Genomic DNA, 15918 nt, shown 5'->3' with positions numbered 1-15918 from the left:
GCGATTGTATAATAATTGATAGTCATTTATTAATAAAACCCACTATAGACCAAACCTGTCATTTTATATCATCACATTAGTGCAAGAAACTCCAGTTTCTGTTGTTTAGTGTAAATAATTTTAACTGTTTTTGGGACCTTATAAATTTTAAGACAAGAATTTAGAAGACATAATAAAAACATTAAAGTGCTATAAATTCCTATGTATACACTAATTACCTTTAAATTTAGTTTCATGCCCTAATTACCATGGAAATTGTAGATGCTACTTTTTTGCACGGACAGAAATTCAAAGGAAACTGAAGCACCTTTTGTAAACTCAATTTCACCAAAAATGTGGCAGAGGACAATATTGCACTTGCGCAACGACATGTTTTAAACCGAGCCTAGACTTTCTGTGAGATTAGGCCCAGATTATTGCCTTGGTGTCCCTTGCAATGTTCAAGTTTTCATTTTTTGGGGGAGCCCTTTATGTAAAAAAAACTTTAAAAAATGCCTAGTCCAAGAGCACAGTATCGAGCTTGTACAAATGTCACAAGAGGGGCTATTCTAATTAATGTTTCATATTTATTTTCACAACCTATTTACATGTAGACCAATATTTACAAATTCTTGAGAAAATATTTTAATATAAATACATAGAAAACTTCTGGACGGTAGGTAATTTTATCAACAAATGATTTGATACTTTTCTCAAACATATGAAAGCACTTTAAAAATAGGTAAATCAATTACATTCTCTACAAAAAAATTGCCAAGTTCGCAAAATTTCACCTTAAAAGAATCATTTACCTCAATAAGACCTTAAATCATTCCCTCTACAAAATAGATTAAAGAATAACTACTTTCCCAGGAGGCTACATTTGCCCAATCACATTTTGTTTTAAAGCACCTATAGGTTTGTCGAAGTCTCCTCAAATAAATAAGTGCCTTTTACATTTACAAGAATATTCCACAATTTTCTCTGAACTCCTGTTTTTTGCCAGTAAACTTGACCATGTCACCTTGTCCACAAAAAGAGTGACCTTGTTTGTTCCAGGGCATTTCCTGGCAGGCACGATGCCTACCCCACTGGTCTTTTCAAAACAAAAAAATCTATTTGCCCCTTTAATTACCACATGAAGTTACGAACTATAAAAGTAACAGATGAAAAGGTTTTGAGATTTTCTTCCTATAAAAATTGTAATTTCCATAAAATAGTGGTTTGTATGTTTTCTTGGATTAAGCCTGCAAGGAATTTTGCAAGGAATTTTACCTGCAAGGCAGTGAAGGCTTCGTAATTGTGGAAATGATTTTCTATCAAAGGCACATAAAACAATTATTTGTCTTTAAAGGCGCTGGACACTATTGGTAATTACTCAAAATAATTGTTAGCATAATACCTCACTTGGTAACGAGTAATGGGGAGAGGTTGATAGTATAAAACATTGTGAGAAACGGCTCCCTCTGAAGTAACATAGGCTTTGAGAAAGAAGTAATTTTCCACGAATTGATTTCGAGACCTCAGAATTAGATGTTGAGGTCTCGAAATCAATTATCTGAAAGCACACAACTTCGTGTGACAAGGGTGGTTTTTTTTTTTCAATTATTATCTCGCAACTTCGACGACCAATTGAGTTCAAATTTTCACAGTTTTCCTCATTTTACGCATATATGTTAAGATACACCAAGTGAGAATACTGATCTTTGGCAATTACCAATTGTGTCCAGTGTCTTTAAATTGAAAAAACACAATTGCAGAATTTTACTGGCACAATAATCAGATGACTAAAATCAGAACCATAGAAACAAAAATTGCAAATAAGTTAAGATTCAAGTTAAGACTAATTAATTGTTAAGATTACAATAACTTCATTCATAAAGTAAAGCTTAACTGCAAGGTAGAAAAATATTGCTTCAAATTATTTCTAGCATCGATTTCAATTAAATACATAAGGTAGTATAAACAGCCAAGAAGTTCCTCCAAAGGTACACAATAGTGAATTATCTTTTGGGAACACAGATTCGTTCCATTTGGCCAAACCATAATGGACCTGCTTATTAAGCAAAAGATTAATTACAACAAAAATTATTACCAAGGACCCTCAAAAGTGACTAGCACTGTAAAATGTAGGCCCAAGGATACCTGTGTAGAAAAGATGATGAAGACATTTTTGGTTTTAGATATGGGAGGTAACCACCCCTCCCCCCCCCCAAAAAAAAAAAGGAAAACCCAATCCACATGCAAGGCTCTTACAACCGGTAAGAAACCACTAAGCCAACCTGAATCCCAAAGAAGAAACAGATATTAAAAATTACAAAATAAATAAATATTACACAATAATTGTAATTTTTTAAGTTTGCAAAGTTGTTCAACTTTCAACTCAATACAAGTACATCATGCAAAGTTAAAAAAAAAAAATTAAGTAATTAAACTGATTATCACACACCGCTTATAAATTATATGAATTGTATTTTATTTCCTTCATGGCGAACATGACCGGCCTATTTTTGTAAATCCCATGACAAGTATGAACATTTGAAAAGAGTGGTATTTGAATGTCTGCGACTTCTGGACGAAAATGGCGTTCCACCAACTGAGCTATCTAGCACTAATGTTGGTTGTCACTGCCTTTGTTCAGAAGGGGGGGGGGTGGCAATTATAAGTTATACAACCTAAAACCAGTATCAATCCTTCATTGCAAGAGTCTAATCTCATTATAATCAAATTATTTTGTTCAATTAAGCACACTTTAAAAACAATTTAAAGTATGAACAATAAATTAAACCTTCCATTGGGTTCTGTTGAAACCACATTGGACGGAAAGTCGTCATTTCCAATATGTTCTATTTACAAAACCCATTTAAAGTATAAAAATATTTATCAAAAGTCTGATTAAATCATTTAGTGTGTTTTGTATACAAAACTCCAAAAGGAATTGTAAAAAAAACTACTTCAATTGAATACAAGTGACCATTGATATATTTGATTCATTGTTGAATTAATTAATTGCGCCAATCTGTACAAACATTATCTCTCCAAAATATACAACACAGAATACCTCAAAAACATTTGATGTTATACATACATAACTGTATACATTATTTGTTTAAAAGTCCTCAATATGTACATTTGTAACATAAAATTGTACACAAGCTTTCGAAATGTCTGGTGTAATTTACACCATTTGTAAAATATACTTTTTAGAGGGCCAGCTTAACTCCATCAAACATGAAAACTCAACAGTGAGTGCCTGTTAATAAAGCGTGGCATGGCCGAGTGGTCATAGTAGGATTATACTTACAGTAGTGACCCACCAGGGAAACAAATTGTGAAATTTCTATCGGAGAACAAGCTTGTTATAAAGATGGAACTGGTAAGAAGCATCCTGTAAAATGATTTCGTCTGAAACTCCCAATGATTAGTAATCAATAATAGTAAGTCAAATTATTTGAATCTCCAAACATCACTCAAAAGGAGATTTTTTAGAGATGAAAATTTCCATGATGGTTTCACCGCTCATTTTTTCCAAAACCAAAATTATCTTTCATAATTTCAAAAACCATGCATGGGGGAACCTTTTTCTGGCATCATCTCTATAAATTGGTCAAAGAAAAATTTAGTAACCGGTTTAATTATTGCATAACCAGCTTTGTTTCCTCCTGTCCCAGTTGGACGGAATTTACATGATAAATTATTACGCCAATTACAGCAGGACGGATAATTCCACCCCTGGCTGTTTGACGAGGCAGATGATGAATGTTCTGAGGTGAATACAACAGAAATACAATATTGCAACTGGAATGTTTCTGTACATTAATCAATGTATTACATGTCTAATTGTTCGATGGTCTAGTGGTTAACATATCTGCTCTGTAATGCATCAAATATCAAAATATCAAAATGTTACATATTGGTGGTGCAATAATTCCACCCATTGCATTAATTCCAACGGGACTCAGGGAAAGTACTGACCATGTATACAGTGCTTATTACACACCAATTGGTGTATGGTACAAACTAAAATATATTCTTATTTATCCCTAATGCAGTTTATCAATCAAATTGTTGCAGTAACCGCTGCTAGTTACAAGATTCAAACTGGCCTGTCGTCATCAGGGACGCTCCGTGATCTAGTCCATAGCCGTATGCTGGGTGAATGCAGGGTGCCAGTCTGCCCATTGGGTTGTGCTGCATTTGAACTGAAAATGGCATGACCGTAGAAAACTGGTCCCGCCATTTTGCAACTCACTCAGTGTACGCAGTTCTGGTCCAGTCAAATTACCAGTCGTTATGACACCGCTGTCGGATGTTGCACAGAGCTTACACTTTGCTGTCTTGTTCTTGTTGGACCTTCCCAGGTATGCTTTGCCTGAATCAAAATAACAATATGACAGAAGATTAAATAACATATATCTAAAAAGATCAAACATCAAATATCAAATATCAAATATCAAATATCAAATAAAAAATTATTAAATATCAAATTTTAAAAAACAACTTTAAAATATCAAACACCATATATTACATATCAAACAACAACTTAAACTATATCAACAAGTATTAAATACCAAATGTCAAACATCAAAACTCAAATACCAACTATGAAATATCAAGTATCAAACCTCAAAACTCAAATATCAAAAATCAATTTGCAAATATCAAATACCTAAAATAAAACATCAAACATCAAACATCATCTATCAAATATCATTTTTAAACAAAATCCCATTCTTGAGTCATATTTTGTTTCCCAACAAAAAATACTGGGTAAGTAAATCAACATATCAACGTCTTTAGCTATTTTCTGAGCATGTTGATGATCATACTGCCCATACCAACCCATACCCAATGCAGTTAAGAGGGGGAGGGGGGGGGGGGGCACATAAAGCTGAAACTTCAAACTTCAACATTAAATTAAACCAAAGTAAGTAAGTGAGTGATATCTAAATGGCTCAGAAAAATTTGGAGCACTCCTTTATTCCATTTGCAGAGGTTAATAAAACTAAATAAACCATAATACAAAAAAATCATTAAGCCATTAGTTACATCCACTTACGATTCTTCGTCTGATCCAGAGTGAGATGCTTCCTTTGGGGGTTCGTCAAATTTGACGTCGGACAAGACGTTGAGTTTATTGTCCTGAGCAAACTTTAACATCCAGGATGGCATCTCGCCATTCTTGGTCTTCTCCTTAGTCTTCTTTTTCTTGACATTCGGCGGAGCGTCCGGTTTCTCTACAGTCAGGGTGTCTACGGAGAGCAGATAGATAATAACAATAACAAGTTCTTAGATAGCACATTTCACAATAACCGTCTCAATGCGCTTTTCAATAGTAACCTGGTCATTGAGCCAATAACATCCCTTTAATCTTTCTCAGCTCCCTGGGGAGTATACAACCTGGGCAACCGTAGCGCTCCAAAGGTTTTTTCATACACAGTATCAACCTCTACCCTTGCAGGTACCCATTTATACCCCTGGGTGAAAGACCATAGATAGAGATCATTCCATAGTCATTAATTCTGCATCCCTACATGGTACCGCCTTTCCAGGCTGCGTATTTATTTCACCACTCCAAATTTCAATGCTATGAACACAAAACTTACCTTTCCAATACTGAAAACTCAGCTAAATCTTGAATTCACACAAAGAAAGGCTAAACAAAACAGACGTAAATACACACACAACAAATCAACGGCACAAAACAAATACAGTGTGGATTTGAACACTGAAAATACTTTAAATTTCAAAGGTTTCTTTACATGAAAATAAAATTAAGGCGGTGCAATTCGGAGAATGCTTATTTTGAAAAGATGAACTGTCACATATTGTTTGGATATTGTTTCGGTCAGTGAATTTTATGTCAAAAATATGTTTCTTGTCTGGGTCACAACGAAATGCTATTGGTAAGCAAATCTGTTAACTTTCCTGCTAAAACAGATTACTAAATTGACCCAAGGTTTCAATACTGAAGAAAACCAACTCATCACATTCATCTGCCTTAAGCAAGAACATGTCAACAAAACAAAACAAGATAAAATGAACGCATGTCAATGCTGATTGTACAAACCGTCCACAACAAATTAATAAATCTACCTACAGATCTATTGAAGAGACACAATTCAAATAAATAATCACACAATCCTATTGACGAGCACACATGACAATAGATACTCATGATTAGAACAAAAGTATTATTTTTTTATGATTAGAAATATTGTGAACTTTAATATCTTGGGGATGGCTTCATGCAATAAGGTATTTATCAAATATTACTTGACCTTGTATCAATTTATACCCCCTGGAGACAATTCCACAGTTACTCGTGTTACATTGACCATATCAATTAGATTATGGTTTTGGAGTAATTTTGTGTTACAGGTTGACAGTTCGTAGTGATATTAATCAATTTCATTTTAAATTAATTTTTAACAAACAGCAATAAATTTTCTGATACCTGTTGTCAACATAACACAGGAAACCATGTGTTAAAGAGTCACAATGTGTAACCTGTGTAACCATATGTAACAAGAGTAACAAAAAGTAGCCATGTGTTTGGGAATCACAATGTGTTACTTGAGTAACCATGTTTAATAAGAGACGTATGTCACCATTTGTAATAGGAATTATCACATGTAACAAGAGTAACCATGTGTAACCATTTGTAAGGGGTAACATGTGTAAAGTTTGTAACATTATGAGAGATCATGTGTAATATGAGTAACCATGTTTAACAAGAGTTATCATGTGTAACGAGAATAACAATTTAACAAGAGTTATCATGTGAAACAAGAGTAACAAAGTGTAACAAGGGTTATTGTAAGTAACAGAGTAACTATGTGTAACAAGAGTTATCATGTGTAACAAGAGTACTAATGTGTAACAAGAGTTGTCATGTATAATAGAGTAACAGGCCGTATGTGTAACATGAGCGACCATGAGTAACAAGAGTAAGCATGTTTCACTGCACATGCCTACTCTCGTTACACACGGTTGCAAATGTTACAAACAAGAGGCACCGTCAGGAAGTTTCAGGAAAAATGTGTGTTTAGAAAGCATAGAAGTCACATGACATCTGGAAAGTACATGTAACCTACGCTGTCGAGGTAGGGAAAGGTAAGATGAGGAATATGTGATTCACACCATGCAGAGTCTGTTTTAAATAGGTGATTAGTACACCAAGTCTGGGCGTGTCGTCCCAATCAGCTTACCAATATTCTCTCGTTCAGTGGTGTCCTCTTTAAAAGTAGCGAGTAAAATAAACGAAGAATAAAAGACATCAAGTGCCAAAGTGTTATCAAGTTATTAAGACCAGGCATGGTGTCAAAAATTGATTTAGCACATGACCGACATGAACAGATTATGGCAAAGGCTTTTACACACTTTTCAGGCAACTTAATAATAGTTCTAATGAATTTTTTTTGGGGGGGCAAAAAAATCGGAAATCAGATTTAAGTAAGAAGAATATTATACCTGTAAGACATATCTATGACAACCAAGCCTGTGTGATTTCTATCTATTACTGCTTTCATGCATCATAACATTGGCTGTAATAACTGCAGTAAATTGTGCTGGCAGTCTCACAAACCATTACTTTTTATACTGCGTCCGACTTGAAGAGCATTTGAAAGCAGTGTGGGCCCAGCAATGTTTACTTACAAAGCTTGAAATCTTGTAGCCCTGCTGAACAGCATATAACCTATCATGGCATTCAAATTTGTCAGCATTTTTAAAGTTCCAACTAAATGATTCGGCTATTCAATGGACTGGTCTATGTATGCCTGCTGGAATCAACAGTTTTTTTATCATGTGAAGCTGACCTTTGACCTATCTTAGTTTTGATAAAAGCTCACCTTTATTGGATGATGTTTCGTCTTCTTCCTCTTGTATCTCTGGTAACTCTGGTAAGGTGTCAGCTCTCTCTAAACTTATCTAAAGAATTTAACATAAATACATAAGTTCGTTTCACTCTAATAGAGTGAGGTTTTTACAGTTTTAAATCTACAGTTTGTAGTTTTTTTTATTAAACTTATGCAGTCAAAGTAAAACAAATTATGGCTTTTGACTTATATCTTAAATTTAACCAAGAGTTCAGCAGCCGATTTCACAAAATACTAGGATTAATCCTAACTCAAGGAGTTAGGACGAGTAACCAACCCCACATCTAATATTAAAACTTCCTTCCTTGTCTTCTCTCCATAAGCCTTTTTGAGGTATGGCAGACATGATAGGAGTGTACTGTTTGGTTTGGGTGTATACACATATATTTACCCAAACCTTATAGTGCTGTAGCATTGTGTCCACCATATCTCAAAAAGGCTTATTGGGTTCTTGGTATAGATATTACAGTGTAGCAATTAAATGAAAGAAAAAAGGTCTATAACAAATCTCACCTTGGGAGGTACGACACGTGGTGGGGCGAGTTTACGCTCAGATGCTTTAGGTCCAGATGCTTTAGGTCCAGATGCTTTAAGCTCTGATGGCTTGGTATGAAGGATTGGTCTCGGCAGAGGGACTTCTACATCAGGCTCCTCTTCTATGATGTTATCAGCCCTGGAATCAATAAATACAACTTCACTTAAAGGCACTGGACACGTTTGATAATATTGTCAAAGACCAGTATGATCACCTGGTGTATCCCAACATATGCATAAAAAAACAAGCCTGTGAAAATTTGAAACTCAATTGGTCATTCAAGATGCAAGAAAATGCTGAAAGAAAAAACACCCTTGTTGTACAAATAAGATAGTAATAAAAGGCTTCTGGCCAAAAGTCTCATATTTTAGTGAGAAATTACCTCTTTCTCAAAAACTGTGTTACTTCAGAGGGAGTTGTTTCTCACAATGTGTTACATGTATACTATCAACAGCTCTCCGTTGCTCGTTACCAAGTGCATTTTTGTGCTAATTTATATTTTGATTAATTACCAAACGTGTACAGTGCCTGTAAGCAACTTCATTTGATAACACAAAAACTAGCATAATGCACAACTATCATTGAGTTGAGCACAATTGCAAATACTTTACTTTCAGGAATAATAGTTTTTGCAGGACTATTTGTTGACTAGTGGCTGGTGTTGCCTGGTATCCACTAAATATTTCCGAGCAGGATTACCAGTTAATATCGACAGACAAGTGGTCCTTGTGTGAACTTGGCCAATGCTGTCACAAAACTTTTTTCTTTTTTTTTCATTTCTAGTCTTTGTGAAAATAACACCTCCACTTAATGGATTTGTGTCGTACTACCTTTAATGCCATGTAAAAAGTTACAAATTAATAAAAAATGAGTCAACTGAAAATATATAGTTAAAAAAAAGACAAGTACTTACTAGTTATCTATTGTACTGAAATAAACAAAGAAAAAGTACCAGACCCACGAAAATATAAATTTAAGAAAATCAAATTAAAATAATTAACTACATCAGACAGTTGAGTTTAAAATGTGGGAGATCACATAAACAAACAAAAAGTTGTCAAATTTCAACAATACAACAACATTTACTTCTCAACTTATTTATTGATTGATTTGTTATTGTTTATCCTTGGGAAACCTTTGGTTGACACACTCTTTCCAAAATGGGGTGGGGGGGGGGGCCCAGAAAGAACAAAGCATTCATTCATTTCAACATAAAAAATGTCAATAAAATAATTTTCAGCAATATAGTGAAACAACATTTTTCACAAACTGAGATTGTTCACTTACATGAGGGTAGGTGCTTTCCGTAATGGTAATGATCCACCAAGCTGTACAACAACAAAAATGAACAAAAATGAACAACAAAGTAATCACAATCCTATAGACTAAAGTAGTAGTCCCAGCATATTTTCTATACCATCCACCCGGGTAATATTTAAAAAAAAGCAGGACAGTTCTTTTCAGTTCTTTTCAGAACTGAGAAGTCTCCCGAACCCCCTAACATCTACTCCGCAGTAGTAGAATAAAGCAAGACAGTTCTCTAAGAACAAACTCTACCTGGCAAGTAGATACACACAGGGTCAGCGTTTAGTTTTTGTCAAACTTGTCTAGAAAGATGCAACTAAAGGCACTTGTGAAAGTTTCAGCTGAATACGATTTCTACTTGTGGTGAAACCAGAACAAATCTGGAGAACAAATCTGGAGAACAAATCTGGAGAACACATCGTGCCTGAAGCATTTCTCAGATTCAAATGTTTTGGATGAAAAATTACCTCTTTCTCTAAAACTACATGTACTTTAATTCAAAGGGTGTCATTTTTAAAGGAACATCACTGAGCGATAAACTCCAAATGCAAAATTAGATTATTTATTTCTCATCAAATATGACATTTCGGACAGAAATATTTCAAAGGATGTTTTCTACTATCATCATAGACCGTGTAAGTTTGATGTAAATCTGTGACCTTCCTTTAAAAATTTTTATAATATTAACAGCTCTCCAGTGCTCTTTACAATTAATACTTGTGAAGAAATTACCAAAAGAGCACCCTGCATTTACTTTTGACTAAAAAAAAAAAAGTTTGTTTGTAGGGGCTGTTAAATTCAATATGGATATCTGTGTGTGAAATATTAGTGAGCCCCTAGTTCAAGGTGTTCTTACCGTGTGGGAGTTGGTCAGAGATCCTCTTCCAGACTGTCCTTTCAGAATCTTGTTGAGTTCTTTCAGCTACAGGAAACCAAAAAAAACATATCAGACACAAACCTTTTAGTGATGAGATCATTGCAAACGATTCACTTTAGGTTTTTTATCTAAGCTGGAGCCCAAACCGAAGCCGTGGTTTTTAAAAACCACCATTGAAATATATAATGGAAGTCTTCATTCAAATAAAAGTCATCCCTATAAATAGTGAACATTCACTTCAATCAGTTCTTGAAGATGGTGGTGATGGCAATCAATCCAATTCAATTCGATTCAATTCAATTCAATTCGGTTTTTATTTTACACAAAAAAACCTGAAAGGACTATAAAACGGTAACAAAGACAACAATTAATACAAAACATTTAAACAAAATTAATACATGTATCTCTTACCTCTTCTGGGTTCATGACGGTGATATCACCCAGGATCTCCTTCCGCCAGCTTCCCGTATTGCGGACCTTCAGCCGTGGCTTGTGTTTGGCAGCAGTCACAACTGATGCCAGCTGCCCAAGACCAACGGGCTTCATACTGTTGTTCAGTGGTGCCTACAGATCCCAATAGAAATAAATACGTTTCTTGAGGACAAGTTTGACTGTGCAGTTGTCAACAACAAAACGATATGCAGATCCTGTCTATAAAATATTGACTTATAATTGTTGCTTATGTTTGATACTATAAAACAAATGTATTACCAATTATTTAGAACAATTTTTATAATTGGGTAAAATGAATAAAAAATTCAAGTTCATAAAGAAATGTTTCATCACCAGTGTCTAAAGTCCTGAGGCTGCTTAGCATAAAAATATTACTTATTAACAATTTTGTTACTAAATTACAAACCACAAGGGAAAATTTCTTAAATGATTTGCGGTTGAACAAAGACAAATTTACCAAAGCTGGATTTAGACAAACCACCTCCGGATTAACGTGAGCTATCTAGCCCTATAGACCCAAATACCAATGCGCAAGCGCAGACTGTTGAATGAGGTGCATTGTGGGATAGATATTAATCAAATTTTGCTACCAGCTAGACCACAATGCATCTAATTCCAAGCTTTACGCGCGCGCCCCAGTATTTGCGAAAAGGTCTATGGAGGCAGTCTCCATATTTGTCAAAATCTTTGTTCGGTGATGTCAGTAATAAGCTTTGTATCCATTAACTGCCAACTAGCAAGGGATCACACCAACACCAATTTCTTTTATTTTAAGACTCTGCTAGGGTCAAGACGTTAGGCCACTAACTGATTTTTTGCATTAATACCGCTGGTCCGCTTGGTTGGTAAGGAGTTTGCAACAGCTATTCTATTTCCTTTTTAAAATCTTCTTTTTTTTTTAATGAATTCAGGTAGACCCTAGATGAAAGGAATGAGTATTGTTTGAAGTTTTGTATGGTGAGGATAAATGGGTAGAAACAATAAATAATAAGTAAACTAGCGGATGCAAGCATGTGTAAATCTCTTTTGTGGGAGTGTTCACTCTGAGAAGAGCCGGTGTGGTCACGACGTTCAAACAGTATACTCTGCTTGTCTTCAGGATAAACCACATCTGCTCTTTTCAGAGCCAACACTCACACAAAAGAGATCTACACATAGTTGTACCCGCAAGTTAACAATTTATTTATAGTTTCTTCCTATGAAAGGAATTCTTACATTCGGCAACGTTGCGTCGAGACCTCCATCAAGACTCCCCAAGGTGCCTGTATTCCAAGCTGACTTCGGACTATCCGGCACAGGACTGTCGGCCCCCGGCTCCTGAAAGTGTACAGCTGCACTGCGTTTGACTTCCTCGACATGGGATGCTGGGAACCAACCAACGTTGTCTTTGATCTGACCTTCCCACCAATCATCTTGCTGCAATGCAAAACAAGAGGAGAAAACCCACCAATCAGAATGGCTTATTTAAAAACTGCAACAATCATAACGGAATCTTGATGTACTGTACATGATAAATACAAATGAAGGATCAAGATTTTTTCTGCGTCTGAATATGTTTTAATTTTTTTAGTTCACTAAAAATGAATACCCTTGACTTGCTTGAAAGAATTACGAAGGTCTATCATCACTTCTTAACACCATAACAAGTAGGATTTGAAACTTTGCATGGTGGAGATAAGATATAGAAGAGTTACCGCAAACTCTTCTATATAATACCATAACAGCAATTTTTGGTTCAGTGTAAATGAAGACTATTCTTGTGATTGAAAGCGTCAAGCCAAATCATCAATTGCACAAGGCATAATCAATAATCGTTAGTCTATACAATTTTCCCGTTCAATACACATCCAAAAACAAAAAGAGCCTTACCTTCTTCACAACAGTGACTTCATCACCGACGTTAAGATCTAACTCCTGGTCTTTGGTGCCTCTGTAAGCCGTCACCACAACAATCTTGGTCTTGGGCGGTTTCTTCTTCTTCTTATTCATCATCTTCTTCTTAAGTTGCTTCCGTTTTCGTTCTTGAGGAGTCAGTCCCGAGTAGTCCTCCTAGGCAAGGTTAAAAATATATAACCAGTTATTCATCATTTATCTTACCATACAGGTGACAGGTGTATACTCCAAGGTGCAGAGCTGCCAACCTTTGCATCTAGCAATCAGGGACATTTTGCAACAATCAGGAAGATATTTAGAATGACATTCAATATAATAGGAATAATTTGTTTATCAGAACATGGAAAGAACGATTTGATTTCCGAGAACTTTCTGCGGTCTCATGGCATCTCTGCAAACTTCCCCAAAATCCCCTATTATACTAGACACACACGATGAAGTAACTCATGCTACACGTTCCTTTCATTGTATGTGTGACCAATCAGTTCCACTAATTGCCACTGCAGAAACTGACCAGAGGTTGAGAACCATAAATCTTTCCAACAGAACTTTCCAAGTTCCAGTTTACAGTTTACCACTCTTATTGAAGCACTTAGAGTAATGACTCTACTCTCTACACCAGCATGTGTGTGCCTCAAGAGTCAAAGTGCCACTGTTGTAGCAAAGTGAGGCATGGGTTGGTTGTCTTTAAAAAAACACTGATAGTAGGAGGATTAAGCCAGATTCACTCTTGCTACAAATTTGAATGCGATACGAACTTTAACGCTACAAATTCGTCAGGAATATTTTTTTTTAAGGAGTGCCCCCTGAAAAAACAAGCATAATTTCCCATAGGGATAGCTAAGTGCTTATTTCAACATATCATTCCACGATAAAAAATAAAAAAAAAATAAAAAAAATGGAGATAATGGTTTTTGGACTATGCCTCACTCACTAGGAAGTGATGAGAGACACAACAACTAGCATCACCTGCAATCATAACTGCCGTAAAACAGGCCGTTACTTAAGGTATTTATTTACTCTACATTTAAATGACTGCATGCCCTGGGTAGTAAAGTCTTTTTGCTGCGCAAACAGCCATGTGACATCAAAATTCGCCTCGCATACGCAGGAAATATGAAACAAGCTTTAGTCATAAAATCTCAGCAAAGCTTGGGGAGGGGTGGTGAATTAGCAAGAAAGATTTGGTGAAGGGAGAAGGGTGGAGTGGAGTCTTACCTCATCATTCTCTTCATCCTCTTCTGGTTCCGGAGTGCGGAGACTTGTTTGACTGTGGGCTTGAGATGGTAGAGGGCCGAATCCACCAACCACACTCTGAGGTCATGAAGAGACATCAGTAGCATTTAATCCATCATACATTAGTACTAAATATGTAATACTTTTCAGAGTTGTTTATATTATATATTGCGATGTATTTTTGTATAAATAGTAATTTTTAATGTAATTTTTATATAACATATTTTGGGACACGCAAAACCAAGACAAATTTCACTGTACGAATATTTGTTTTTTACAAGTGACAATAAAACATTATTCTATTCTACTCTAACAGTATCAAAGTCTTATTTTAATAGCAAATTTATCTACCAAGAAGGTACTCAACACTTAGTCATTCCAGATGAATCAGTTCACTTGTTTCTGTCATCAAAAGTTGTCGTTTTTAAAGATGGTATAAAACTAGGTACATGGTTTTCAAATGAATCCAATAAATATGACCTTGTGCATGACACTGTAATGGCAAACTCCTGAAAGTGAACAATAGAATGAAAAAAGCGCTAATTCAAGGTGACTTGAGGTTGAACCCTTAAAAACCTCAAAAACCTCCAAGCTAATCCTGAGTTCAGCATGTTTACTTTTGCATTGATTTTCGCCTTATATTCTTGAGTGTCCTGGGGTCGATTTCACAAAGAGTTAGGACTAGTCTAATCACAAAGAGTTAGGACTAGTCTAAACTTAGGACTAGTCCTAGGATATATTAAAAAGTATGGCTAGTCCTAAGTTAGGACGAATAACTCGTTCTTCGTCGAGATAAGAGTAGTCTTAACTCTTTGTGAAATCCACACCTGTTGACATGTAGTATCTGACACTTTTATGACAAAATGTGCATGTATCCACAGTCTCCTGACGATGACTAGAGCAAGCTAGTCGAAACGTTGAGACCAATTCCGAACTGACTCCGCGGCAGTACAGTTATTACGATCCTATAAGCTAAAGTAGTAGTCCAGTCAAATTTCTATACCATCCGCCCTGGTAATAGTTATAAAGCAGGACAGTTCTTTTCAGAACTGAGAAGTCCCCCGAACCTCCGATTTTCTACTCCACAGCAGTAGAATAAAGCAAGACAGTTCCCTAAGAACAACTCTACCTGGCAAGTAGATACACACATGGTGTTACCGCAAACCAAATATATATTGATACCCCACCATGCAATGCCTCAAATCCTATATATCCACAAACGAGTTTAGAAAAAACCCTGTAGCTTATAACCTCCCTCGTGTGAGAAACTTACCACCCTACTTGGTCTCCTCATGCGTGGACTACCTCCTGGAGGTCTAGTACTGCGTTCATTCCTGTCTTTACCTTGCTCCACCTTAAAGATGCAGAGAACAATAAGTATGTTATTACAACAAAAATGTAAACTTTTCAATTTTGTAGAAATGTCTCTTCATATTTGGGTCATTCCGTGTCAAATCAACTATCCGCCCCCAAGACAGTTTTAAACTGTAGCGTAAAAAAAGTTTATTGGATAGAGCTGAAATTTGAGTTTGTTGAGCAATGATTACCCCCCCCCCCCCATAAACAAAATTTAAGCAAATTTGAAGCGGGTAGGGTTTAACCCATTGGGTGATTTGACACAGAATGACCCTTTTTGTATAAATAAATAAATTTTGTTTGAGCTGATTAGGATTCAACTTCATGGTGATGCTTACAACACATAATTAAACAACTACTAAGAATTGTTTTAAGGGCAGTGGACACTATTGGTAATTACTCAA

At 35.7% G+C, this 15918-nt stretch overlaps 1 protein-coding gene across 2 annotated transcripts in view; it reads right to left on the bottom strand.

Annotated features, from left to right (window-relative positions):
* Nucleotides 1-243: 243 nt before the first annotated feature.
* LOC139936970 (uncharacterized) overlaps nt 244-15918 on the bottom strand; it is a 48219-nt gene continuing 32544 nt past the window's right edge. Inside the window, exons 22-33 of one of the 2 annotated variants that reach the window (XM_071931857.1) lie at nt 15432-15512; nt 14141-14236; nt 12899-13078; nt 12245-12445; nt 10988-11140; nt 10556-10621; nt 9682-9722; nt 8373-8532; nt 7833-7911; nt 7191-7217; nt 5039-5231; nt 244-4351 (exon numbers count right to left, since the gene is read on the bottom strand). In XM_071931857.1, coding sequence (XP_071787958.1) covers nt 4303-4351; nt 5039-5231; nt 7191-7217; nt 7833-7911; nt 8373-8532; nt 9682-9722; nt 10556-10621; nt 10988-11140; nt 12245-12445; nt 12899-13078; nt 14141-14236; nt 15432-15512 — 1326 coding nt within the window. In that variant the 3' untranslated portion in view covers nt 244-4302. The remainder of the gene's footprint in view (nt 4352-5038; nt 5232-7190; nt 7218-7832; nt 7912-8372; nt 8533-9681; nt 9723-10555; nt 10622-10987; nt 11141-12244; nt 12446-12898; nt 13079-14140; nt 14237-15431; nt 15513-15918) is intronic. The other variant, XM_071931866.1, reaches the window with a different exon arrangement.

Source organism: Asterias amurensis, chromosome 1, assembly GCF_032118995.1.
Source record: "Asterias amurensis chromosome 1, ASM3211899v1".
NCBI classification, from domain to species: domain Eukaryota; kingdom Metazoa; phylum Echinodermata; class Asteroidea; order Forcipulatida; family Asteriidae; genus Asterias; species Asterias amurensis.
The sequence above is the reverse complement of the archived record's forward strand: the minus strand, read 5'-3'. Positions and strand labels throughout refer to the sequence as shown.